The following is a 26,896-nucleotide window of genomic DNA, read 5'->3' as shown; positions in this document are numbered from 1 at the left end:
GTTTTTCCCAAGCATGTGGGAAACGAGTACTTCTTGATGGGGCTTTGGCGGTGAGATCCTTATTCCTGGTGGCTCCAGCCATGTGGTGCCTCAGGAGGGGCCTTGAGAGCAGGAGAATCTCAGCACTGTGAGGACGTACAAGTTTCTCAGGCTGCGCATGTGTCTGCTAGTGTTTCTTTCTTTATTTTTCTTCTGGATCTAATTCTTCAAAGTGAATGTTACTCTGTGAGAACAAAGGCCCACCTGGACACCAGGGATGAATCGTTCTGCCTCTGCTTGCGTAAGCTATATCCTAAAGATCTGAACTATCCAAAATCACATCTCGAAGTGACTCTTCCACTACACTGATGCAGGGCGAGAGGCATGCAGGTAGCTATTTAAATCTGATTCAAGAGCAGCAACTTCTGTCTTTTCTCCTGCCTGTTGTGAATCTCATAAAGGGTATTTTGCTGTCACATTGGTTTGCGTGTAGAATTATTACTGCCCCCTCGGCCCCCACCCAACACCCTTATCCATCCTGCTTCTTCAGTGGTTAAGAGCACATCCTCTGGAGTCCATCCAACTTGGTTTAAATGCTGACCCTGCTGTTTATTAGCCTGTGCATTCTGAGCAAGTCTCTTACTTCCCTAAGTCTCATCTAAAAAATGAGGACAGTAATAGGGTAAAGTAAAATTTAATAACAACATGTCTGTTAAGTCGGCGTAGTACCTAGCTGGTGGCAAGCACTCAGCCCATGTGATGAATTAGCTGGGTGCACGTCCTCATCAACATCATTATCATTTCATCTCCATTTTAGAGATAAACCAAAGCTTTGAAAGTATAAGTAACTGAGTCAGTTTGCCCATATAAGTGTCAAGAGAGCTGGAATTCAAACCCAGGTCGGACTTTTTACAAATCCTCTTTGCTAACCATTGTACAAAACCATGCCACCAATGATTATCTTGGCGAGACTTGAGTCTCCATGGGAGCATGGGTTTGTTAGTCCATGTTCAGGATATGCAGAAATACAAGGATGTACAATTGTATGATCCAGACATATTCAATTTTCAATTAATTATTATTTATAGTGGTAAATATTTTTGTAGAGCTATCTATGCATAAAAATAAAAGTAACCCACCTGGTTTAATAAACCTGATCACCAAACTTTGTAAAAGGATGACTTTTAACCCTTTTGCCCAGTCAAATACTCCTTTGTATGATGCTTACTAGTTTTTGAAATCTGATAGTTTTTAAATCTGATAGTTTTTCTTAGGCATTATGCTCTTTCATTTAAATTTTAGTATAATTTGAGATGCAGTAAAAACTTAGATGTTTCCATTTTATGCAGTTTTCCACAAATCTTCTTCTACATAAGAATATATAGTTTCTATAATAGTTTTGCACATTGCTAGATGAACAAGTGAGGATCATGGTGAATTCCTGAATTTATAATTACAATGGAACAGAAGGAACTCAGGAGGAATAATTTATGTTATTACCAATTAAAGTAAAAATGCATTTATGATAGAGACACAAATACTCCAGTTGCATTTGCCCATTTATTAAATACGGGAAAAATTCACTGATGAAAAATATAAAAAAAGGAAGTTATTTCCTGGGTACATTGGGGTTCTTTATGAGTTGCTATTCTGTAGTGTAGGAGGTAAGCAGTTACTTTTTCCTCTCTCAGGCTCTGCTGATTCAGAGATTTCAAAAAAACAAAAACAAAAACAAAACAAACTAACTAATGGCCACACATAGATCATGAACCTATTTATGTTTTATATTCTTGAGATAGGAATATTAGATATTCGACTCAGCTTCTTTGTAAGTTAAATGAAAACACTATTATTTATTACATATAGCAAATAATACATAATGTTATTAGTGCATATACACATAGGCTGATTCCACATTTGACATAAAGAGAGAGATGGAGGCAAAGGAAGAAAAGAAGAGGGTCCATTTGTGATGGGACACGTGGAGGTTGATACTTTGGAAAGAGGAGCAAAGAGAAAGGCATTGAGGAAAGGAGGGAAGGGGGAGGGAGTGCATGGTGGGGGAGGGGGAGACAGGCAGCAGAAGAGACAAAGACTGAGTGGAGAGAGGATGCTGGAAGGAAGTGTAAGTCCCCAGAACAGAAGGGAGAAGAAAGCTAGATGGTGAAGAAAAAGAGAATAACTAGAAATGGGGGGGGGGGCAGAAATAGAGAGACCACACACAAGTCTAAATCCCTGAGTATCAGAGGTTTGCTTTTACCTTAAATCTTAAGAATAAGTTGAATATGCTCAGTTTTTAGCTACGATGTTGTACATTTTGTGTCTTCCTTATGACACCTTCACCATCCCAACAATGGGGAAGTATGTATCATTAACAATACCCTTCCCCCAAAAAGCATACTAGGTAGGTAGAAAACAACCTGGAAATTCTTCTCAGAACAATTATTTCTTCTGTAGTCAGACCATAGGCTGCAGGCTTGGGAGCCCACCTTGCGTGGGAGCTGGAAGTGTCTTCTGCACACTGTTCTCTCGCCCCCAGCACCATCCTTTGGTATCTCGGAGATGGGGAATCTTCTTTTATCATTTTATGCTTATCACCCAAAGCAGTGTGAGTGAAGAGAAAACAAATATTTCAATGAACAAATGAGAGTATTATGTACCAAAGGAGGAAATACTAGCAGAAACTTCACATAAGATGAAGCGGACATTTCATTTCGTAAAAATTATAGCGTCAAGCAAGGACTCAATTTTATGTCCTTGCCTGTACTGGATCTTAGTGAATGGTGAAGGGGGAACGAAGTACAAGATAGATGTAGGCTTCAAAACCCAAATGTGTGCAGTTTTACCGCATATTTGTTCTATGCCTCTAGTTTCATCAACCAGCCTAACTACTTCATGCTTATGAAGAATAAAGGAAAATGGGGCGCCTGGGTGGCTCAGTTGGTTAAGCATCTGCCTTCGGCTCAGGTCATGATCCCAGGGTCCTGGGATCGGGTCCCGCATCGGGTTCCCTGCTCAGCAGGGAGGCTGCTTCTCCCTCTGCCTGCCACTCCCCCTGCTTGTGCTCTCCTGCTCTCTCTCTCTGACAAATAAATAAAATCTTTAAAAAAAATATTTTGAAAAAAAAAAGAATAGAGGAAAATAAATTTATTGAGCACATTCCACTTGGCAGTGGAAGATGACTTAGGTTAAACAGATGTGCAGTCTTGGCTGGTCAGCTCCGAGGCTGTCCTTTCTAGGTCATTCCACCCACTCTCCTCTCCAGGTGTGCTGAGATACCCTACTCTGACCCAGATAACTGTATTTGTGTAGACACAGCCTAAGTGTGCTTCCTTTCTTGCAGCTGCTCCTTGCGTGGAGGGCCTTGTAGGGCGCCAAGCTGAGATAGCATCAGTCTGTTCCCTAAGGGAAAACACGAAACATCAGTCCCCCAAGTTCTCCAGTCAAAGAGCACAGAAAGGAGGGACCCTCTTCAGATTCTTTATCTTCTTACCTGAATTCCTTTGGTTCTAGTCTGACTTGGGGGTTTATTTTCAGCTTATAGTGAACATGCCAGTTGACTGATAGTTGCTTCCTCATAATCCTGACTTATCATGTCTCGTTTAAATTTTTATTTTTAAGATTAAGTGAATCATTCCCTAGTCAGTGCAAGAACTACTGTATATTCAAAGGTCTACAAACTGCTTGAAAAATGACTTACTTAAGGCCAAACAATTATTTTGATTTATTTTAATCTTCTGGCCTTTTTTTCCTGAGTGTTATTTTAATGACAGTTGACTATAGTTGTTCTGACAGATGGATTTGTCCTAATTTTATTATTAAGCAGGCTGAAAGGTGTTAAACTGACTCATGAGCCCGTTTCGTGCTGTGCCTGAGTGTAATTTCATTTTGAATAAAACATGTTTCCCAGGTTCATTTCTCATTGATCTCACTCTTTGTTTCATCCTTGTCTTTAAAAAGTGGCAAAGTGGGGTGTGGTAACAAAGATTTCCGTTCAGAACGGTGAATTTTACATGGGCTGTAAACCATACTGAAATTTGCTCCTACAGATGCAGAAATTCAGCATAGCTCATGGTACATTTCTTGCTCCTCCTCCTCATCAGATAGTAAGTTAAATTTTTGTGAACCTGCTATGTGAAGAAGAGCACGGATTAAAATTTCATGTTCCTTCTGCAGGTGATGGAAGTCAAAGGACAGATGATCCACGTCCCGGAATCAAATTCCATCTTATTCCTGGGCTCTCCGTGCGTGGACAAGTTGGACGAGCTCATGGGCCGAGGGCTGCATCTCTCGGACATCCCGATCCATGACGCCACCCGAGACGTCATTCTGGTTGGTGAGCAAGCAAAGGCACAGGATGGCTTGAAGAAGAGGATGGATAAGTTAAAGGCAACTTTGGAAAGAACTCACCAGGCCCTGGAAGAAGAAAAGAAGAAAACAGTCGATCTTCTGTATTCTATTTTCCCCGGTGACGTCGCCCAGCTGTTGTGGCAGGGGCAGCAGGTGCAGGCCAGGAAGTTCGACGACGTCACCATGCTCTTCTCGGACATTGTTGGATTCACAGCCATCTGTGCTCAGTGCACCCCCATGCAGGTGATCAGCATGCTGAATGAACTGTACACCAGGTTTGACCACCAGTGTGGATTTTTGGATATTTATAAGGTAAAGGGGTTTAGTTACTCATCCACAAATATTTTATATATGTGTGTGTATATATATATATATTTATTATTAACATATAATGTATTATTTGTTTCAGGGGTACAGGTCTGTGATTCATCAGTCTTACACAGTTCACAGCGCTCACCATAGCACATACCCTCCCCAGCGCCCATCACCCAGCCACCCCATCCCGCCCACCCCCCTCCACTCCAGCAACATCCACAAATATTTTTTAATCATAAATTATCTTAAATTGCTAGGATGCAGTTTTTTTTTTAAATTAAACTTGGTATTAAATGATGGAAATCTCTTTAGAAATTTTAGAATATAGGTATTTCTGTTGAATGAGTCAATTTCCATTATCAGTCAGTTTATGGTATTGACATACTATAGCTAACTGAATCCTAATATTGCTCACTACGGCAAAAGGCTGTAGAGCTAGTTCTTCAAGTTCATTATTATTACAGAATTAAATTGCTGAGCTCTAGGCAACTTTTCAAACATAATTAGTCTTTCTTAGAGAACAGGATTCCAATATAAACTAAGAATTTTCTTTTGACAGTTAATAAGAAGTAAATTATGTTAAAATATGCATTGCATTATCAGTTAAATGATGATTAATCAGTGTTTTTGCGCTGCATTGTCAAATAAGGTAGGTCCCTCTAATTCTGAAGGAATACTTGTAAATATTCTAGCTATTACCAAATGACCAGTGGTTTTTAGTGGAAGCACTTTAATTTGTCCAACTAAATAGTGGAAGAACTTTGAAAATAGTTACCCATCACCATTTTTTGGGTCTGATTTGTTGAACTCCTAATGAATTTCTTACTAAAATCAGAGCAATCTCTTGAGTGTTTCAGCCTCATATCTACCTAATGAATAACTCTGTAACTTTTCATAATTTCACATGATTACACAATGTTGGGGTATGTGGGGTTTTTTTATATAAAGGACAGAAAGTGCTTTTAGTATAAATAGTAGTGAACTGTAGGCTTTTATTTTCTCTTTACTAATCCATTTAAACTGCTCCTTCGTGTTATAGTATGATCTACACATAAGAAGACTTGGAAAGAAACATTGTAGTTTCATCTTATTATCCCAGAGGGTGTTTTCATTAAGGTGTCTCTCCTTTAGAGAAACATGTTCTGTAGTTCCATTATGTATAACGTGCAGCCGGTGGTAAATATTTTAGTGAGTCCCTTCGGAGGGGTGAACATTCACTGTGCGGTATATAGGAGGGATTTGCCTTGTACAAAATGAGTTCTTATAAATTATCTTCAACTTCCTTATAATTTATTGTTATATAATTTATGATAGAGGTAGCCGGAAGTCTGATCCTAAACCAGAGAGACACTACAATGAGTTTGTCACTGTTACACTCAGTCATTTCCAGGAAGTAGAGCGATTAGCCAGAATTTGCCAGTGCGTTGCTTTCTCCAGGCTGGGACTCTACTGCACTAATCTCAGCAACGACCGGTCCCCTTCCTCTGTGAACCCCTGATTTGCTGTGTTAGCTTTCTTGGCCTAAAGTAGTCATGTTATTTTGGCCCTAAACTCTTACAACTGAATGAGAGTGATAAGCAGATAAATAGAGTCTTCCTTGGAAAAGCAAGGGAATCCGTAAGTTAAATATAAGCATCAGGTTTTGAGAAAAGAAGAAATGTGGTGTTTTCCTGAGGATACCACAACAGCCTCAAGGTTTAAGAATACGGATTTCACAGACATCAAGTTTCCTTTCCCTTCAGATAAGCTAGGACACCTCACACACACACAAAAAAAATGCATGGCAATATCCTGCAGGATCCTCAGATTTTTCTGTATGTTTTTTACACCACGGACAGTTCCATATAGTGATACATAACTATCAGCCAGTTTTAACTTATAAAATGGATTTACAATTTCCCCGATACTCAAGACTGGCTTTCCATCCTTCATGTATAAACAAAACATTCCTGGTTCACAAATTCTGTTAAACAGAACTTGCTTATGAAATTTCAGCAATAAATGTATAAAGTAATACAATTTCAAGGCCAGGTGTTTTTAACATCCCTTTGATGATGGTGTCTGTATCTTGAATAGGTGTCTGAGGCAGTTTTCATGTTTACTCAGGTTTATGGGTGTTGAGTTTAGGGTCCAGACAAGGAAACATGTTATGTGCTGAGGCAGGAGTGTTGATGACACGGCCAGAGAGAGGGAAAGACAAAATAAAGAGAGAATATTACCCTTGCATAGGATAAAACAATGTACCTTATAGGAAATGCATTAGGAGGAATATAAATTAGATATCCTCTTACATGCCTAATTTGAGATTTCTAATCATCATAAATAGACTAGCTTATTTTTTTAGAAAATTTATACAGTGCTGTTTTATACCATGAGCTATCTGTTAGATTTTTAATGGCTATTGAAAAAAAAATTCCAAAGTAGAATTTTTAAAGGACCATACACCCACTGATTTCATAAGTACTTGCTGGACTTAAAGTACATTTAAAATATTTGTGAATAATCATACTGCAGAGACAAATACGGTGGAGCCCACTTTTACGTTAGAAATGTGAAAGGAAACCAGGTGGAACTGAATGCCGGGAAAAACCTAGAGAGAGTGCCCCACAGGGGGGCATTTAAAGTCTGTTCCTGCCCAGTGAGACTCCACTTTCCAAATTGATGGTTGTCCTTTTCTTGATCATCTTATTATTCCGTGTTTACCTATCGTTAGGGAAGATGATGCAGAGATAGATTCCAGGGGTAGAATTCAGCTAAATTAGGCCATAATGAGAAACACACCTTCTACACAGAAGGAGGTGTAAGAGAAAGCTATAGATTTTACCGTGCCTATTTCAGGCATGGGGAAAATTAAAGCCTTTACAATGCTTGGCTGCCAAGATGTTACAGGTGTATGAATGCTACATAAAAGCTAGGTAAATTGAAGGAAGCATGGGTTATAATTTTGATCCTCTTATAATTAGAAAAGCAAATATTTAGTAAAAAGTCAACATAAAGAGCGCGCTGTATAATATTTTGCTCTTTAGGTTTTATAGGGTATCGGGGATGAACAAAGAACCGGCAATTCTAAATTTCTTATTATTGGCATATAGATGATGATAATGATGATGATGATGGCATTGGATATTGAAGCAACCTAATGAGGGTTTTGCCTTATTTTATATTTTTGCCTCTGGCAAGACCATTGGTTAGAAATAAGGGAGAAGCAAGAAGGGTTAGTGAGCCCTTCATGCTCCTCTCATTCCTTTGAGCCGAGGGTACCGCACCCCAGTGCTATCTCAAATGTATTCCTTAGACATCTCTTCTTTGCACCTTTAAAGACTTTTTAAACTGCAATTTCTCCATTTCTGTCCCCTGTAAAGTTAAGATACTAAATGTCCCCACCCCAGAGTTCCCGTTGTATTTCACTGAGCTGATAGGGGCAAAGTGCTTAGAATAGGAGTAGGAGTGAATGTCCTTGGGAGCTGTCCTTGTTAGCTCTCGGCCAGGTGCGTCTGGACCTACCGGAACGTGAATATGTGACTATCTGTGCGTTTTTGTATGTGTGTAACAGTGCACCCAGTGCTGATGACAAAAGAATGAAAAATCATCTCACTTAATCTCCCATGATTAACATGTGGGGTTGTTTCATTATGTCCATTGAGAAAGGTTAAATAATCCAGACAGCGTGACTCATAAATCAGAATTTGAACTACAGCTGATTCTATCTGATTCTAAAAGCCTATAATATTTTCACAAGTCTGGGCTGTTATCTAGACAAAGATAAAATAATAAAAAGAAAAAGTGGAACTGGTTTTAAAACTCTGTTGCAGGATCGGTAACTAGAATTAGGCTGTCAGCTGTTGAAGAAAAGTTCTGTGATTGCGTTGCCCAAATCTTCCCACTTCCCTTCTAGTAGCAAATAGTTCAGAGTTTTGAGAAGCTGCGTTTAAAAGTTGGGGGCTCTTGGGCGCCTGGGTGGCTCAGTCAGTTGAGCGTCCGACTCTTGATTTCAGCTCAGGCTGTGATCTCAGGGTCGTGAGATTGAGCCCCACATTGGGCTCCATGCTGGGTGTGGAGTCTGCTTAAGATTTTCTCTGTCCCTCTCCCTCTGCCCCTCTCTCTCCACTCGCTCTCTCTCTCAAAAAAAAAAAAGTTGCGGACTCTCTCCTCTGCCATCCTCCTTTTTTGTCGGAAACCCGTAGCATCTTCTCTCCTAATTCTTTTTATGCAGAAACAACATACCGAGAATGGAACAGCGGGCAATAGGCAATATAGTTTTAAAATAATAAAATGAATAAAAGTTGATTTTTAAAAATCATCTTGCCCAGGAAACCCTTAAAAAATGTTAGTAATAAAATCTTCTCCTCTTTTGTGGTGGGGGTAGAAAGAGCATTTCCATTGCAAACCCCAAGCTTGGTTTGCAGATGTCAGTGAAGTTAAACATTGAGCACCACTGTCCAACTTGGGTTGGGGAGAAGGGGTAGAAGAACAAGACAGAGCAGCCAGAAAATGCCAGAAGATCTGTTGGATCAAGGAACCTGATGTTTATCATCTAAAAAACGACACAAAATTCATATTGACAGGGAATGCAAGTATTCTAAGTTAATGTGGAAAAGCTGAGTACAGCAAAGTAGGAAGGAACAGAAATCCAGACTCATTCTTAGGGGAACAAGACCTCGGCACTGAGCATAAGGAGACTGGATTCCAGGAACTGGAAATCGGGCACTGTGTCCAGGCAGCAAATATGAAGATAGGCATCAGGACTAACTGATACAGAACCAGAGTCTTTTCCCTCTCCGGGACCAGCCTGAGAGCCAGCGGATGCATAGGACCCCCTCTGTAGAGTCAACGGGTAACCAAATAATGCAGCCTCATCGAAGGATATAGGGATGTCCACTGAGCTTTTAAATGCTGAAACAGGGATTAGACCCACAGAGAAACTGGAGTTAGCCAGTTAATTCTATCCATTCTTGAAAATGAATAGAACGTATTTGGAAGGACACTCTTGACATTAATATAATTTGAAAATTGCCAGATAGCTTGAGTTCTGAAAATCTCTGAAAACCAGTGGAAACACTGTTGACTTTATAACCTCCAAACTTCTATAAATACACCACCAATAAAAAGAGCTAGAAATCCATTAGGATCATATGCATTTCACATAATTTATATAAGTAGATTATTCTGCTTTGGTCTATGAGCTATAGACTCCTTTTAACTGTAGCTCCTGAACGGTTTTGTGGAAAAAGTCTGTACATCCTAAAAATGAATACAGAACACAGAAGTAAAAGGTGATAAATATCCACAATAGAAAGGCTTATATATCAGGTGGACAGAGTTCAGTTTTGAATAGGCATGTTAATACCCCACGGAAACTGAGAGGCACCCCTTTGGATTCAGATGTCTTGGTGAAGACTGCGTATGCTTTGCACTGATAAGCTAGTGGTTTGTAAACTGGATAAAGCAGACATTTCGCAAACTTACCAGGCTACAGAACTCGATGCCTCGAGAATTTTGATTTGTCTTGTCTTTTGACAATATGGAGCACTCCCACAGCCTTTGTTCACTGGACCTTCAGCCGGCTTCCAGAAAATGAAGCAGAATCTCAAGGATATCACTCTAGCATGAATTGGATTCTGCAGGACAAAAAAAAAAAAAAATATACTGAAATGCCTTTCTTCCCTCTTGGTTTGTTTTATGATAAAATAGCCTTTTAAAATACTTAAGCACTTAGGTTATTCTTGGAATTTTAGAAATATGTATCTATCATCTTACTCCATTTCCCAGCACAGAATGCCAGTTCCATTTGGTAACGAATGAGTGACTGGTTCATTTTTTTTTTTTTCCCCCGAGATTTACATATTTTCTGCTTTAATGATCAGTGCACATACTTTTGAAACTAAAGTTACCAAAGATTTGTACTAGTTCTTCTCAGGGGTTTCCATCAACATCAGTGCCACTGATTTTTGCTAGAAATGAAGTCACAGTATCTTCTCATAAGTCTAGAAAACAGGAATTTCTGAAGTGAATATATATATATATATTTTTCATATCATTCATTCACTTAATAAACATTTTTGACTCACTCGCTTGGTAACAGGGTATGACTCCCATGGAAGCTTATAAAATGTGATGGAAATTAGTATATATTTTTAGCCCAATTTTAATGAGTAGAGAAGAACTAATTTATATGCTTTATAAGGTAAGGTGAAAGTCACAGATAAGCATTCTGTTCTGATATCTTTTCTACTAGGGGGATTGTATTGTCACTTTCAAAATACATTAATGCCCTAAAAATTACCTGACCAGAGTTTTGCCTCATTTAAATTTTTGCCTTGAGCAAGTACTTAGGCTGGAGATTAGGGAGGAACAAGGGGAAGGGCAGATGCTTTTGCATGTTCCCACCTCTGCCTTCAGCCAGAGCTGCTGAACTCTGCTGCTAACTTGCCCTGCATTCCTCGGAGTTCTGGTCCTGCTACATTTAACCCCTTACTTACCATCTCTGCTTGAGTTTCACCATCTGTAAATAAACTAATTTCATCTACCTCATAGCTATATTTTATGAGCTTTTAAATGAAATACCTGTAAAGTGCTTATTGCAGTGTCTGGTCCATGGTAGTAAATATCCATGCTAACTGTCCTTTCTCAAATAGGTGTTTCTGGGCATAGATGGTGAGTAGGTATGTGTTTTCTATGCACATGCTTGTATGTGTGTGTGTTTGTATATAAATACCGTGGAGCCAGTGCTTATTAGAAATAGATGAAATGCTCATTTGCTTGGGTGCATTCTTTCAGGTTATTAGAATTACATTGTATACCAGAGAAAGTGGATGAGGGAAGGGTATGGAGAGAGGTCAAAGTAGGGGCTAAGAGAGAAGCTCCCTGACACGCATTTTTTGTAGCATCATCACTGGGTCCTTGTGGATCCTCATTCCTGACGATGGGTCCATAGTCTGTCTTCATTTTTATCTGAATAACCCAAGTTACCAAATGGAATTTATGAAGATGACAGTGTTTTTCTATAATATTCACTCATGCAATGTCTATGACCAACACTATGACACTGAACCTAAAATGTTTATTTTTTTTATGTTTTAATCTGACATCCCAAATGATGTTCCTTCTATATTCAAACATTTTCTTTCGTGTTGTGACAAATTCTGAAACACAGAGAAGGCTACAATAACTTGGATCACCAAGCAGAAATTGAAATTGTTGAAGTGTCTTGCTGACTTTATCAAACAAAGTGTTTGCGGGTGGTTCTTTTTACCCCTATTGATTTTTAATCTTCTAAAGAATGGTGGCAGCTGCTAAGAGATTGGTGTTTTTTATTTTTATGCTACCAGGTGTTATGGGCTGAATATTTGCATCCTCCCAAAGTTCATTTATTGAAACCCTAACCCCCAATGTGATGGTATTTGGAGTGGGCCTTTGGAAAGGTTATTAATTAGGTTTAGATGGGGTTCTGAGGAAAGGACCCCATGAAGGGATCAGGGTCCTTATAAGAAGAGGAAGAGACCAGAGTTCCCTCTCTTTCTGCCAAGTGAGGACACGGAGAAGGTAGCCATCTGCAAGCCAGGAGGTGCACCCTCACCCGGGGACTGAATCAGCCGGCACCTTTATCTTGGATTTTCCAGCCACCAACACTGTGAGAAAGAAAGTCCTGTTTTTTGAGCCACCTAATCTATGGTATTTTGTTATAGCAGCCTGAGTGGAATAAGACACCAAGGAAATGTCTCTCAACTCTAAAAACTGTCTGGAAATGTATGACACAAGAATCTAGCAGGTCTTCTTATTATATGAAGCCCATGTTGCTAGAATTTCCTGTATCTGTAAGGGTAATGTTACCCCATGGACCAAGTGAAAGATTTTTCACTAGCCTTTATGGAGCTTGTGTTATTACAGAGTTTATTTCTGTTGTGTTTCAATAAACTGTGAAGAAGTTAAGCTCTGAGCTCACCAGCATGTTTGCCCTTGTCACTAACACCTTGATCAGAACGCTGTGAGCACCTAGCTTTTACTTTGTATACCTTTTGCACTTCTAAGCTTACCACCTAGTCCGTGAGTTACTCCGATATGTTTATTCAAAAATTTCATTTTAAAAATATCAATTTTTCTTTGTAAAAAATTATTGTCATTATATAATCATTTCTGTTACCCTGAGGCCATTTAGCCGACGATTTCTGGCAAGCTTTAGAATGTGAATATGTCAGTTGTATTCCCATCAAGGTTTGTAATACCTGGGTATTGGATGAGTTTACTAAAATGGAAAATGATCTTCTAGACAGGACAACTGCCTGTCACTTATTTGATAGGATAGCCTCAGTGCAGTCTGCAAATCTTTTTGAATTGGATTGTTTCTGTTACCTTCCTCACCAACCTTTAATTAATGTTTGTTATGTAGCAGAAATGTAGTACATAATCTCCCACTTTTTACCACTTAAAACACAGTGATTTAAATATGAAAATTTCTGAAGGCAAAATGGAACTAAAAAGTGGAATTCACATATATTAAATATAAACTGTGTTCTATTTTTTTTTTTAAGATTTTATTTATTTGACAGAGAGAGAGACAGTGAGAGGGAACACAAGCAGGGGGAGTGGGAGAGGGAGAAGCAGGCTTCCCACCGAGCAGGGAGCCCGATGCGGGGCTCGATCCCAGGACCCTGGGATCATGACCTGAGCCGAAGCAGACGCTTAACAACTGAGCCACCCAGGCGCCCCTATAAACTGTGTTCTAAACACAGTGCTAAATGCCTTAATCGTGATATCTTATGTATTTTCCAGAAGAACACTGTGGTATTGGTGTGCTTATGTCCCTTTTGAAGATGAGTTTTAGTAAGTAGCAGAGATGTCATTTGAATTTAGTTCTGATTCAGCTAAAAGTTTATATTGTAGAAAACAGTGATTGAAGTCAGTCATGTATCAAATAGCTGCCATTCCTAATTAGATGCAGAAGTAGGATCAAAGATTGTTCCAGCTTTTATATATGTGTATTTCATAAATTGGTATCCTGCATCCAGTAACTGAAAATCACAAGACAAATTTCATACCTTACAATGAGAACATTGGGTATGTCACAGGACTGTTGAGAGAGCAAAAAGAATAGCCAGAACCCTTTATCATGAACACAAGGCTCTTGAAATAATAGTTGAAGGATGAGTTTGAAATTTTAAATTGCCATTTGAATTTTAGCCTAGAGTTAAGAATATAACTAGGTCTCCTTTTTAAAGGCATTCAGCAAATCTGTACCATTTTTTATTATGTGTTGGATTTCATAAAGACTCGGTCTCTTTGGTTCCGGGAGGTTAAAGAGAATCTTTATGCAGAAGTTAAAAAAAATACTTTAAGCACAGTAGAATATCCTTATGAAAGTCAGTGTTCCCAAAAATGAAATAGATTGGCTAGAGCTGTATACTCTGGTCACTGGAGTGATTCAAACACAAACTACAATCTTTTGATGGAATAGGTGGAAGGAAATCTCAAAAGGTCACTTCATTTCGTGAGATTCTAAGATTCTAAATATTCCGTGTTAGAGCTATATGTAGTTGGCTAGGAAAATGTTCCCAAAGTGAAAATCAACCCTGCTGATTGTCTATTAATAGGTTATTCACATATGGCAAATTTGAAATGATTTGGGTTTGTTTTTGTAAAGGTTTTTTAAAGTGGAAAAATGAGAATTTAAAGTTGTTATCTTAAGTTCAAGTATTTGATTATAAACATTTGCCTATTTTGATACATTTTTCAAGCTTTGAAATTGTTAACAGGACTTTTAATAATCTAGAAAACTGTAAGAAATCAGCTGAAGCAAAATTCTTATTGGACTGCTGATTCAGCTGTGTATCCAAATGTTGGAATGTATGAAAGCTGCCTGTTAAGATAATGCTGTTCTTAAAATAGTCCAAAGCAATATTTTTTAATTTCCTATTTTCCTTGGATACTCAAAGTTTGATACTGTATAGATTTCTTCTGTCATGGAAAGAAAATTTTGTACTTCTCCCTTTTTCCACTTAACCTAATTTCATTAGTCAGGCCACTGCCTCATTAGGTGGGGCATATTTCAGCCCTCTGATGAAAGAAGTTTCTTTGACTCTCCCAGGGAGGCCAGATGAGACTGTTGAATTTGCTTATGACTGTGCAGTGACATTTAAGTGTAGGGGGAAGGGTATTGGGTATCAAGCCTGAAAAGCTCTTTTTTTTTTTTTTTTAAGATTTTTATTTACTTATTTGACAGAGAGACAGCGAGAGAGGGAACACAAGCAGGGGGAGTAGGAGAGGGAGAAGCAGGCTTCCCGCTGAGCAGGGAGCCCAATGTGGGGCTTGATCCCAGGACCCTGGGATCCTGACCTGAGCTGAAGGCAGATGCTTAACAACTGAGCCACCCAGGTGCCCCTGAAAAGCTCATTTTAATTCTGTCTTGTTACTTAATTAAGTCACATCACATACCTTCTGCTTCTACAAAGTGGGAACAGTAGTACTGATCTAACATTTTTGTCACAGTGGACACATAAATTGTGCTCAGCAGATTATTGTTGTTGGGATTTTTTTCTATACATAATTCAAAATAATAACTATCTGTAGTAAATACCTTGTGAATTAATGAACAGTGCAAGCAGCTGACTCCATTTCCACTCAAATGAAAGAAGATCAGGGCTAGAGAGTATCGTGGGGAATTTGCTATGAAGGGAGGGAAGAAGAGTGTCTGAGTCCATTTGGATTGCTGTAACAAAAATACCATAGACTGGGTAGCTTGCAAATAACAGAATTTTATTCCTCCCAGTTCTGGAGGCTGGGAATTCCAAGATCAAGTTGTCAGCAAATTCAGCGTCTAGTGAGGGCCCACTTCCTGGTTTATGGATGGCTGTCTTCTTGCTGTGTCCTCACGTAGTGGAAGGGACAAGGATGCTAACCTTCTGAGGTCTCTCTTATAAGGGCTCTAATCTCATGCATGAGGGTAGAGACCTCCCAAAGGTCTCTGATCACTTCCCCAAAGTCCTATATCCCAATATCCTTACACTGGGGATTAGGTTTCAACATAGGAATTTGGGGGGACACAAACATTCAATCTACATTGATATTTGTTGAATGCCTACTATGTGCCAGGTACCATGCTAAATTCTTTATATATGCTTATTGATTTATCTTCAACAAATAATTATTGATCACCTACTGTATTCTACAGACTAAGCTAATAAGCCTTGGAGCATAGTGCTGCCTAGGCAAGCATGGTCCAAATTCTTAGGTGCTTATAACTGAGCATTGGGGTTAAACATTAAACAAATAATTACATAGACAGTTAATGATTAATTAAAGTTATGGTTATCACTAGAGAGGTACAAAATTATTTAATCTTTACAGTAGCCTTGTAAAATAGATATTATCTGCCTTTCACAGAAGATGAAAATGAGACAAAAAGATTAAAGAACTTGTTTGAGGTCACAAAGCTAATAGATGGTGGATTGAGCATTGCTCAGGCTTTTTCCATTCCAGAAGGGTGCTTGGGGAGGTCTCAAAATTTCATGATCTTAAGGTGGTCCACAACTTGACCAACTACTTTCACCCATTTATACCTTAAAGAAATGTTTCTTGAGCGCATACCACGTCAGGTACATGGTCTGTCAGGCACTCCCTGCCCCCGTAGCCTCATCCATTATCAACAGCAGTCACCAGAATGGTACATTCTTACCGATGATGAAGGTCACAGTCTAATGAGGAAGACAGCGATTAATCACTACTCAAAAAATATGTAATTATAAACTACCATAAGAATGACTGAGAAAAATTATGTGGTGTTATGAGAGCCTGTGGTAGAGACACCTGATTTAGTCTAGGAGTTCAGGAAGGCATCCCTGAGGAGATGACCTTTAAATAGAGATCTGAAGGATGAGAAGGAGCTAATTGGGTAGGAAAGATGTTGGGAGTAGAGGATTCTATGCAGTGGGGTCAGGATATGTAAAGGCTCTGAGTCAGAAAGGAACATGATGAAATTGGAACAACTAAATGAAGATCACCATGGTCAAACTTAAATAATGCAAGAGTAGCACAAGACAAAGATAGAGAGGTAGGTAGGAACTAGAACCTATAGGTGTTTTAGCCATTTTAAGGATTTTGGTCTTAATCATTGGAACAAAGTGAAGTTATTGAAGGATTTTTGAATAGAGGAGTGACACAAGTAGATTTGCTTCATAAAAATCACTTTAAAAATTATGTGGGGTATAGATCTCAGGTGGGGAGTTAGTGAGCAAAAGCAGAACATAAGGATATTATTACCATCATTCAACTGAGAAGTGGTGGTAACATTCCCTGGGGCGGCAGGTGTGTATGAGAGGCTTGAGTCAATGTTGGAAACCTGAAGGAAGTGGTTAATTTTGTCTACTTAATAGAAATACCTCCATTATTCATGCAAATCGCCTGATCACCTGAATATGTTCTTGATTTGGTATTATGTAGGCTTAACCTGAGTTGATTGTTAACAATGACTTTGATTTTGAAAAGTAATTTAGACATTATCTATATTGACCTAGCTAGCTCTTGATGGAGATGTTTGTAATACAATTTGATGCGGTCATAATTCTCGAAGCATCTACTGTGCTAGCACTCTATCAGCCCCTGCAGGACTTACAAAGATAACCAGGATCTTATCCTCGCCTTAAAGAGTAAATGACCTAGTAATCTAGACAGGGTGATAACAAAGTACAAACACAGATGACTGCAGTGTATGATATGCTGAAGCCAAGCTTTATTGAGTTTCTACAAAAAGCAAAAATAACATTCTACTGAAGGATTTGAAGGATCAGAAAAGATACAGCATGAAAATGGACTTGGAAGCATGTGACACGTTTGACTCATGGAAGAGGGGCTGGGGAAAGCTTGTTTTCTAAGCTAAATCTAGGAGGAAAAAAGATAATAATTCCATCGATACCTGAGGCTATTGGGATTTATGGAGATCATATTCCTTTAAGAAACAAATTTGTAATGACATATTTCCATTTGATTTGCTCATTGGGCTGCACTCTTCACTTTTTAAAAGAAGCCTTAATTTTTCTAGAGCAGTTTTAGGTTTACAATAAAATTGAGAGGAAGGTACAGAAATTTCCCATATACTCCCTGCCCCTGTAGCCTTATCCATTATCAACATCAGTCACCAGAATGGTACATTTTTACCGATGATGAACTTATATATTGACACATAGTAATCACCACAAATCCATAGTTTGCCTTACAGTTCACTCTTGTATTGCACATTCTATGGGTTTGGGCAAATGTAAGATGACATATCTTCATCATTTTCACTGCTTTATTTTAAGGCAGTATTTTCACTGCCTTAAAAATCCTCTGTGCTCCGCCTAGTCATCCCTGTCCTTATCTGTCAGTCACCGTCAACCACTGATCTTTTTACTGTGTCCATAGTGTTACCTTTTCCAGAAGGTCATATAGTTGGAATCATACAGTACGTAGTCTTTCCAGATTGGCTTCTTCTACTTAGTAATATGCGCTTAAGTCTCTGTGTCTTGTGGTTTGATCATTTCTTTTTAGTGCTGAATAATATTCCATTTCTGGATGTTCCACTCTTTATTTTTTTATTTACCTACTGAAGGACATCTTGGTTGCTTCCAAGTTTTGACAGTTATGAATAAAGCTTCTGTAAACATCTGTGGGTAGGTTTTTGTATGGGCTTAAGTTTTCATTTCCTTTGGTAAACACCAAGGAGTGCAACTGCTGGATCATTCATATGTTATCAGTCATAGAGTATATGTAGTTGTGTAAGAAGCCATCAAAATGTCTTTCAAAGAGGCTTTATCATTTTGCATTCCCAACAACAATGAAAGATTTCCTATTGCTTCACATCCTCGTCAGCATTTGGTGTTGTCAGTGTTCTGGATTTTGGCTATTCTAATAGGCATGTAGTAACTACTACATTATTGTTTTAATTTGCATTTCTTTGGTGACCTATGATGTGATGTCTCTTTTCATATGCTTATTTGCCATCTATATATCTTCTTTGGTGAGGTGTCTATGAAGGTGTTTGGCCCATTTTTTAATTGGGTCATTTGTTGTTGTTGAGTTTTAAGAGTTTTACAAGTCCTTTATCACATATGTCTTTTGCAAATATTTTCTCCCAGTCTCTGGCTTGTCCTCTCATTTCTCTTGATATTATCTTTTACAGAGCAGAAGGCTTTAATTTTAATTAAGTGCACTTTCAATTTATCAGTTATTTCTTTCATAGATCATGTCTTTAGTATTGTATCTAGAAAGGCATCAATCACCACCCCCAAGGTCATCTAGGTTTTCTCTTATCTTCTAGGAGTTTTATAGTTTTCCAGTTTACATTTAGGTCTGTTAATTTTGAGTTAATTTTTTTGTGGAGTGTGTCAGGTCTGTGTCTAGATTCATTTTTTTGCATGTGGATGTCCGTTTGTTTCAGCATCATTTGTTGAAAGACTATCTTTGCTCCATTGTGTTTCCCCTGCTCCTTTGCCAAAGATCAGTTGCCTATATTAATGGGAATCTACATCTGGATTCACTGTTCTGTTCCACTGATGTATTTGTCTATTCCTTCAGTATTATTGTGCCTTGGTTACTATAGCTTTATTGTAAGTCTTGAAACTATTTTTGTGACATCAATTCAACAACATTTAACTCTTATGTGTTTATGAAAATATAGCAGACATTCACTGTTCTCTAGGGACAATGTTTAAAGTTCTGTCAAATCAGGAATCTCTAGAAAACTTTTCTTGAAAATAATCGACTCAGTAATTATTTTCTAAAGAGTGAATGGATGATTCCAAGTAGAACAGTAACCCAGTATAAACATGGTGATGGGAGATACAGAGAGTTTGCCAAGAACTTTGAGTTATTCATTTTGATTGGAGCATAGAGTAAATTAAAGTGGTGGTGCGGGATGAAAGTGGAAAGTTGGAGCCCTGTCATTGATGATCCTACAAGAAATTAGAAAGAAATTTTGACTGGGTGTTTCAATGTATTTTTCTTTGTTCACATGACCCAGTATTCGATAACTTTTATTGTAAATAACCTGGGGCTTGACAACAGCATATTCCACATGGTTGAGATCCCTGGGAAGAAAGTGGAGTTTGCACTGACGGATCTACTGAGTGTTTTATCAGGAAAAAAGCTTTCTTTGATAGGCAGTCATTTGGAATCTATTTTCCCTCATTTGGGAGTAGTTCACAGGCCAAATCACTGTTCTATTTATATCCATGACCTCCTTTCCAATGCTGTATCGGCTGAGCACTGTAGAGACATCCTTAAAAGAAGTAGTATTTGGGTCAGAAAATCAACCAAAATGAATATAATTAGACAGATTTTTTTTGTAAAGAATGAGGGATTTTTTGAAATGGCTTTTATTAGTAATTCCTTAAAGTTGTTTCCATTCGAACTGCTAAACCATTATACACAATTGACGTGGATGTATTTAATTGAACTCAACAAACTTTCTTTGGGTCATTGAATGCCTACTATGCCAAATGGCTCAGCATTTTGGGTGTGTTGGCGGGATGGAGGTTATGTCTGGGCTGGGAGTTGTAGTTTAAAGTTCTGGCAGATAAGGAAATGTCTAGAGAAGTTTACTGCCCTGCGGATAGGGTAGCAGACAGAGCAGGAGTATATAGGATGGCTCGGGTTCAAGAGTAGCAGTGCTTTTCTTTTCTTTCTTCCTTTCAAGAGCTCTTTGGGTCTTGAAAAAAAAAAGGTGAATATCTGGGTGAAAATTGTAGTGTTTTTAGCTCACATAATATACCAGAAGTCTTCAAACCTTAGAAATCATAAAATATACCTGAGAACATGTGAAAGTACAGATAGCTGGGCCTTATACCTATATTTTGATTTAGTAGATCTGGGTGTGAGGCCTTGGGGATCTCATTTTGAGCAAGTTACCCTCTGGGTGATTTTTATATAGGTGGTCCTGAGTTTTGTATTTGAAAACTTGACAATTCCAACCTATAAATGTAGAAATTAGATACAGTGTAAAGCACTCAATAAAACTCTTAAAGACCATCTTGCTACTGTGCTAGGGTTCAGACATAGAAAAAGTTAAATAAGTATCTAGTAGGGGTAGAATATAAACACACCAACACACCCACATACACCAACATGATATCGTGCCAGAAAGAGAAATTTATCCATTGGATATGTGTATTCCAGTTACAGACCCAGAAGGAGGGAAAAAAAACTTGAAAGTAAGGGCTCCTTCTTGAGATAGACTTTGTTTGTCTAGTTTGCTGTGCTGGAACGTGCCCTAAAAGCTGTGTACCCAGTGAGGTAGAAATAGTTTTTCGTCTTCTCTTTGTGAGACATCTTTCAAAATAATGAGCATATCCACGAGGTTTTCAAGGTTTCAAAAGAGTAAATAAACCTGGTTTCAACCCATCCTCTGAGTCAGGATCTCTGAGGATAATCAGGCTGTGACTTAAAAGCTATCCTGGGGAAAGCAGCCATCCACTGGTAGCAATGACAGTGGACTTTAGGAGCGGATGACCTTTTATTTTCCTGAGAGTGTGCAAAGAATCAGTGTCGGTGTACGGAGACTCCTCACTCTGAAGTGCCAGTCTGGTTAGTGACTATGCCAAATGAAGACTTTCAGTTCCCGTGTGACAAGGGGTAACATCGATAGAGATAGAAAGTTAGAAGTATTATGAGGTCACTTTAATGACTCATCACAAAGACGGCATAAGGACCAGTACAGAGTGCTAGCCTTTGCAACATTAACTCATTAATACATCAAAATAATTTCCAGAATATCAACCTTTATCACCATGAAATAAGACCCTATAATGAAGGTGCTCATATTGGATGACTACAAGATTATTTACAAAAACTAAAAAGGACAACTTAATAATTTTGCTTTCTGATAACCATATTGTATAGGAAGGGTATTAATATGTGCAGGTGGATTCCCAATATAATGTCTAATTAAATGAATATGTTAAGGAGGTGTAGGCTGCTTCTTGACCCCCTCTGTGGGAGATAGAACCTCTTTTTGCTGAGTTGAAGTTCCTGTTCTGTCTAATCCCAGGAACTGGGACCAGTGGTGCCCCCTCCTTTAGAGCTGGGGTGGCCGGGGTGTAGCAATATCCAGGCTACCCCATCCTGCCAGCCATCGCCTGTGAAACCTCAGTTTTGTCCCGCACCTCTGGTCCTGGTGAGTGACCTACCTTCAGGAGGGTGTCCCCCCACCACACCCTGTTAATGTCAGGTGGAGTGCCTGCAGAGATCTGGTTCATGGTGTCCTAGAGGTCTCAGGTGACGACTGAGGACTCAGGTGACAGCTGAGGTGTGCCACCTTCTCCATGGCAGCAGAAGCAAGGAGTGGATGAAAAGCTGGAGGAGAGACAGGAATGCTGGAGAAGGAAAAATTGAAGGAGGATGTAGAGCAGAAGACAAGGGAGGGATGTTCCTGTGAAGGGAAGAGAGATGGTGAAGGAAAATGAAGTAATAAGAAGTGAAGGGAGCAGCAAGGTCCGGCCCCTGAATGTGGTCTCTTCAAGAACTTTGTTGAGTGTGGAGTAGGGACAGTGGGTGCCCAGGCTGACAGGGCCTTCCTCCAGCTGGAGCCCAGGTTGGGGTAAACGCAGTGGCACTTGGGTGAGGCCATGAGATTCGTCAACCAAAATATACCCATGTTGTGAGACCCCACCTTTTGAACCAGCCCCCACCTAACAGCCATGCTCAAGGGCCACAGAGCAGATTTGCTAAGGTTTTATACCAGTAACTGATGAATGAGTTCAGACATCTCAGGACAGGCTACAAGTTCAAGGTCTTCGGCACAAACTCACTGCAGAAACAAGGCGATCATTACAGAACACGATGAGGTCAGATCTTCTGGACAAGTGTCCTTCCTTTCCATTCTAAACCTAGGATCAGGACCCCACGCTCCAGTCTTTCGTTTGCAGGAGCAGGACAGCCCCTGTTTCTCTGTCACCTTCTTCACCTCAGACTACAGCCTCCTTGACTCTGACGAGTGGCTGTTATTGCTAAAGGGGAGCTGTGGCCCAATTCCTACAAAGCCACCTACTGTGTGAAGGAAAATCGGACTACTTTCGGCAGGGCGGCCCACGGAGGTACTCAAGTTATTTGGGTGCTAGTGTGAGTCACTTCTACCTTTGGAGATTGTCCTTGCTCCAGATGACCTGCCATGAGTAGTCGGACCTCTGTGTGGGCAGGAGTGGTGTGCATGTGCTGGCTTCTCTGTTACCCCCCCACCCCCCCTTCAGCGCTCTCGTCCACAGGAATGTAGCTCTTATGACATGGCCATCGTTGTGTCTAAGCCAAGGAAATGACGCTGAAGACAACAGCACCTTCATCTACTTGCTTGAAGCCTTGTCTGAGTCAGGGCCCTCCCACCTTCTTCTCCTTCTCCCTCTTCTTCCTTCTCCTCCTCCTCCTCTTCCTCCTCCTCCCTCCCTCCTCCCCTTTCTCCTCCCTCCCTCCTCCCTCCCTCCTCCTCTTCCTCCTCCCTTCCTCCTCCCTTCCTCTCCTTCTCCTTCTTGATTTATTTTTGAGAGAGACAGAGCATGTGCTGGAGCTGGTGGGGGGAGGGAGAGGGAGAAGCAGACTCCCTCCCTGAGCAGGGAGCCCAATGTGGGGCTCGATCCCAGAACCCTGAGATCATGACCTGAGCCGAAGGCAGACGCTTAATGACTGAGCCACCCACCTGCTTCTAACTTAGGTTCTTAAGAATCATATTTAAAGAGGATCATTGTATCTTCAAGAACCCCAACCTCCAGAACAGTGAAAAGCTGGGTTCATGTTTAATGTCTGTGGCAAGTTGCTCAGATTCCAGGGGATCATTCCATGGCCCTAAATCCTCTGGTTGGTGACCACCACCTGAATTTTCATCTTTGGACAGGCGCTCATTTCACCCACCCTGCTGAGTATCTGAGAAAACAGGGACATAAATAATGGAAAGCTGCTGAGCCTGTGTGAGGTAAAGGGCAGTATGTAAGGGACCTCAATCTACCCAAGTCCCAAGTTTTTCCTGAGTTTTTGGTACTGGTAAGTCTTCATAGAGGCCTGTTCCATGCTCTCCCTTTTCTCTCCAGCCTTTTGGATAATCTGTGTCCAGACCACCAGCAACCCCATTGTCTGGTTTCTATGTGATGGGGACCTTCAGAACCTCCTGTGGACTCAGGCTCCCTACCAACCACTGGAAAACTCTTCTGTCTAGCCCCCTTTCACTGTCATTCAGGAACCACACCTGATGACAGACAGGTGATTGGGCTGGACGTACATCCATGCTCTCAGCAAGGGTGAATATGGTATCCTTTCTAGGAATCCCATGTTCTTAGCCACAGCCAATGAGCCCATGAAGAATGTGGCATGTTTCTTAGCCCCCTTTCACCCATGTGATCATAACTGGGTGACCAAGTCGTGGAGAGACCTGGAGAGAAAAGACGTGTTTCATTTGTAGACTTCATCTGTCTGCCTACACCTCTCTCCAATACCTCTCTACTCTTCTCTGTCTCTATCTCACCCTTTCTCTCCTTCTCTTTCTGTTTTTAATGACTTGAGGGACCAAAAACAGAAAGCAAACAACTAGATGGCAGACTTGCTCGTTTGCTTCTCTTCTTGATGCTATCTAGAGGGAGAGAGGGAGGTTGTCAGTAACATAGGCTGCCAGATGTCTCTACCCTCTCCCCAAGCTTTCTTTTACGTGTCTTAGAAAGTTCAAAAGAAGACAGACCCAGGACTGTGGGATTGAAGGACTGAGGTGAGTGTGAGTCTTGTGGGACTGGGATTATTCATTGCCCCATTATATGCAGTGTTCTTTTAGGCTCATCCTAGCCCAATACCACAACACACACAGACACTGCTACCTCCTCACTGTGCCCAAATTTCCAAGAAACCTTGTAGATATTTCATGAGCAGTAGCCTGGAGGGGAGGGTAAAGAATGTTACAGGAATTCTTTTAAATGATTACTTTAAAATCAAAATAAAATAAATAAAAAGGATAAGTGCACAGCTCTAAGAAGTTTATCTGCATCACCTTTATTTCTGGAATAATGTGCAGACTTTTACTATAAAGGGTTGAAAAGATGATAGTCCAAGATGGGTACATTTTTTAGTATGATAAAAGCATCTATAATAATATATGGGGCAACAGTTGTACATAATATTTTTAGTGCATAAACCTCCTCTTCTGTGTTCAGAAAAGGATGCAAGGACTATCTTTTCCATCTCCATGACTAGGTTAGCCAATCTTTATTCTTCTCTAATGTCGTTCAAGAACAGGTTGGAGACATCAAAAATAACTGAGATGCATTATTTTAGATGGTGTCTGTTGTATTTAAGATCTTATTTAAAAACACTGAGTCAATTGTAAAGGAATTCAGAACATAGTCAACTTTCCAGACAGGTTTTTGTTTTTGTCTTTTTAGTATGTTTACAATGTCCACCTGTTTAACTGGTTTAACTCAAGGAAACCACCTCAGGAGCAAATGTAATGGGTATCTAATGTTTTCACTTTTTCTGCTCCCTGTGAAGCAAAATCAGCTAATGTTTTTGAGGGGAATCCACTAAAATTTGCACATATACTTAATTCTGCTAAACTTGCACAGATCTGAATTAAATGAAGGGAGAGGAGAGAAAAATAGAACTTTTGTGGAAGGATGTATTACTAATGTGGTAGCTTTTTTGTCAAGATTTTCAGGTTAAGATGCTGAATATATCTGTAAGGAAAGAGAAAATATCATAGAGATACATTACCTGCACTTTACCGACATCTGGATGTTTGAAAAATTTTAAGCTATTACCTATTCGTTCATGTGCTTACTAGTGCTACTCATCAAATATTTCTGGCTCGTGTCTGGGCACAAGGGTGGTTGAATTTTTCCATCTCCTTTACATTAAGCATGGCCATGTGACTTGCTTTGGTGAATGAATCCTGAGAAGCTCTATATGTCACTCCTGGGAGAAAGCTGCACGAACTGGTGCACCGTTTGTCAGAACCCGTCTTTCCCTGCCATGGCAACCAGCCCCAGTTGGGGACCTTCTCTTCGCCTTGTTCCTGGAGTGAAGAGACATGGCACCATATTTCTCCCCTGTCCTCCAATCCCTTAATCCACATGAATTCATAGCATGAATCAAAAATAAGCCTTTGTTATGCATGCAGATTTGGAAGTTAGGTTGGGATTGCAACATAATCTAGCCTAGCATGATGGAACCATCTTTTAGATTTTTTCTATATGTTGGGCATTTATTATGAGAATTGTACATCTTGATAGGGGCAATTATTTTTTGATGTCTGTTTTCTTGCCTAGTTCTTGATCCTGTTGTTTCTGAGAGTTAAACTGACTTCAAATATTTGAGAACTAAGTAGTGTAAAAGCTTGCATGATCACATATAGATTTTAATGTGAATTTATTCTTTTGTGTACACATTTATCTTGCACTTTATTAGATTTATGTGTCATATCCATTGGTAACCTATTGATCCATCTTCTCCATACTCCTACATTATATACTGCTAAAAGAGAAAGTGCAACATATAACTCACCTGTATTCTTATGGTACAAATTCTAGAAATACACATTTCATGGAACTCAATAAACTTTTGCTAAAATGATAATGAGGATGATATTTGCTGAGGGAGAAGAGGATAGGGATTTCAAGAAGTGGTCATGTTCCAGGAGCATGCATGTTCACAGGGGCTGTAAAGCAGTTTGTTTATACAAATAATTGCCTATGTGTTCTGATATCTGAAGATCAGAAGTTAGTTTCGAAGCACATAGCTCACAGCATGTGGTATATGTACACAATGGAATATTACTCAGCTATGGAAAAGGATGAAATCTTGCCATTTGCAATGGCATGGATGGAGCTAAAGAATATAATGCTTCACAAAAGAAGTCAGTCAAAGACAAGTACCATATGATTTCACTCATATGTGGAGTTTAAGAAACAAAACAAGTGAGCTAAGGGGAAAAAGAGAAAAACCAAGAAACAGACTCTTAGCTACAGAGAACACGTTGATGGTCACCAGAGGGGAGGTGGATGGGGACATGGGTGAAGTAGGTGATGGGGATGAAGGAGTGCACCTACGTGATGAGCACCGGGTGACGTATGGAAGTGTTGAATCACTGTATTGTGCACCTGAAACAATATTACACTGTGTGTTACCTGGCATTTATATAAAAACATAAAAAATCAAAGTGTATAGAAATACAAAAGGATGAGATAAATAGGATTAGAAGAAATCACTGTGTTTCTAGGGGGAAAACAGTAAATTGACACTTTTTTTAAAGATTTTATTTATT

General features: G+C 39.6%; 1 protein-coding gene across 1 annotated transcript in view; it reads left to right on the top strand.

Moving 5' to 3' along the window:
- GUCY1A2 (guanylate cyclase 1 soluble subunit alpha 2) overlaps nt 1-26,896 on the top strand; it is a gene marked incomplete at its 5' end in the record, with an annotated part of 323,383 nt that overhangs the window by 175,088 nt on the left and 121,399 nt on the right. The window contains one exon of the mRNA XM_032427729.1: nt 4,156-4,641. Within this exon, the coding sequence (XP_032283620.1) occupies nt 4,156-4,641 (486 nt within the window). The remainder of the gene's footprint in view (nt 1-4,155; nt 4,642-26,896) is intronic.

Source organism: Phoca vitulina, unplaced genomic scaffold (genome assembly GCF_004348235.1).
Source record: "Phoca vitulina isolate PV1807 unplaced genomic scaffold, GSC_HSeal_1.0 scaffold38, whole genome shotgun sequence".
NCBI classification, from domain to species: domain Eukaryota; kingdom Metazoa; phylum Chordata; class Mammalia; order Carnivora; family Phocidae; genus Phoca; species Phoca vitulina.
Note: the sequence above shows the minus strand (reverse complement) of the source record. Positions and strands in the feature narration are given on the sequence as shown.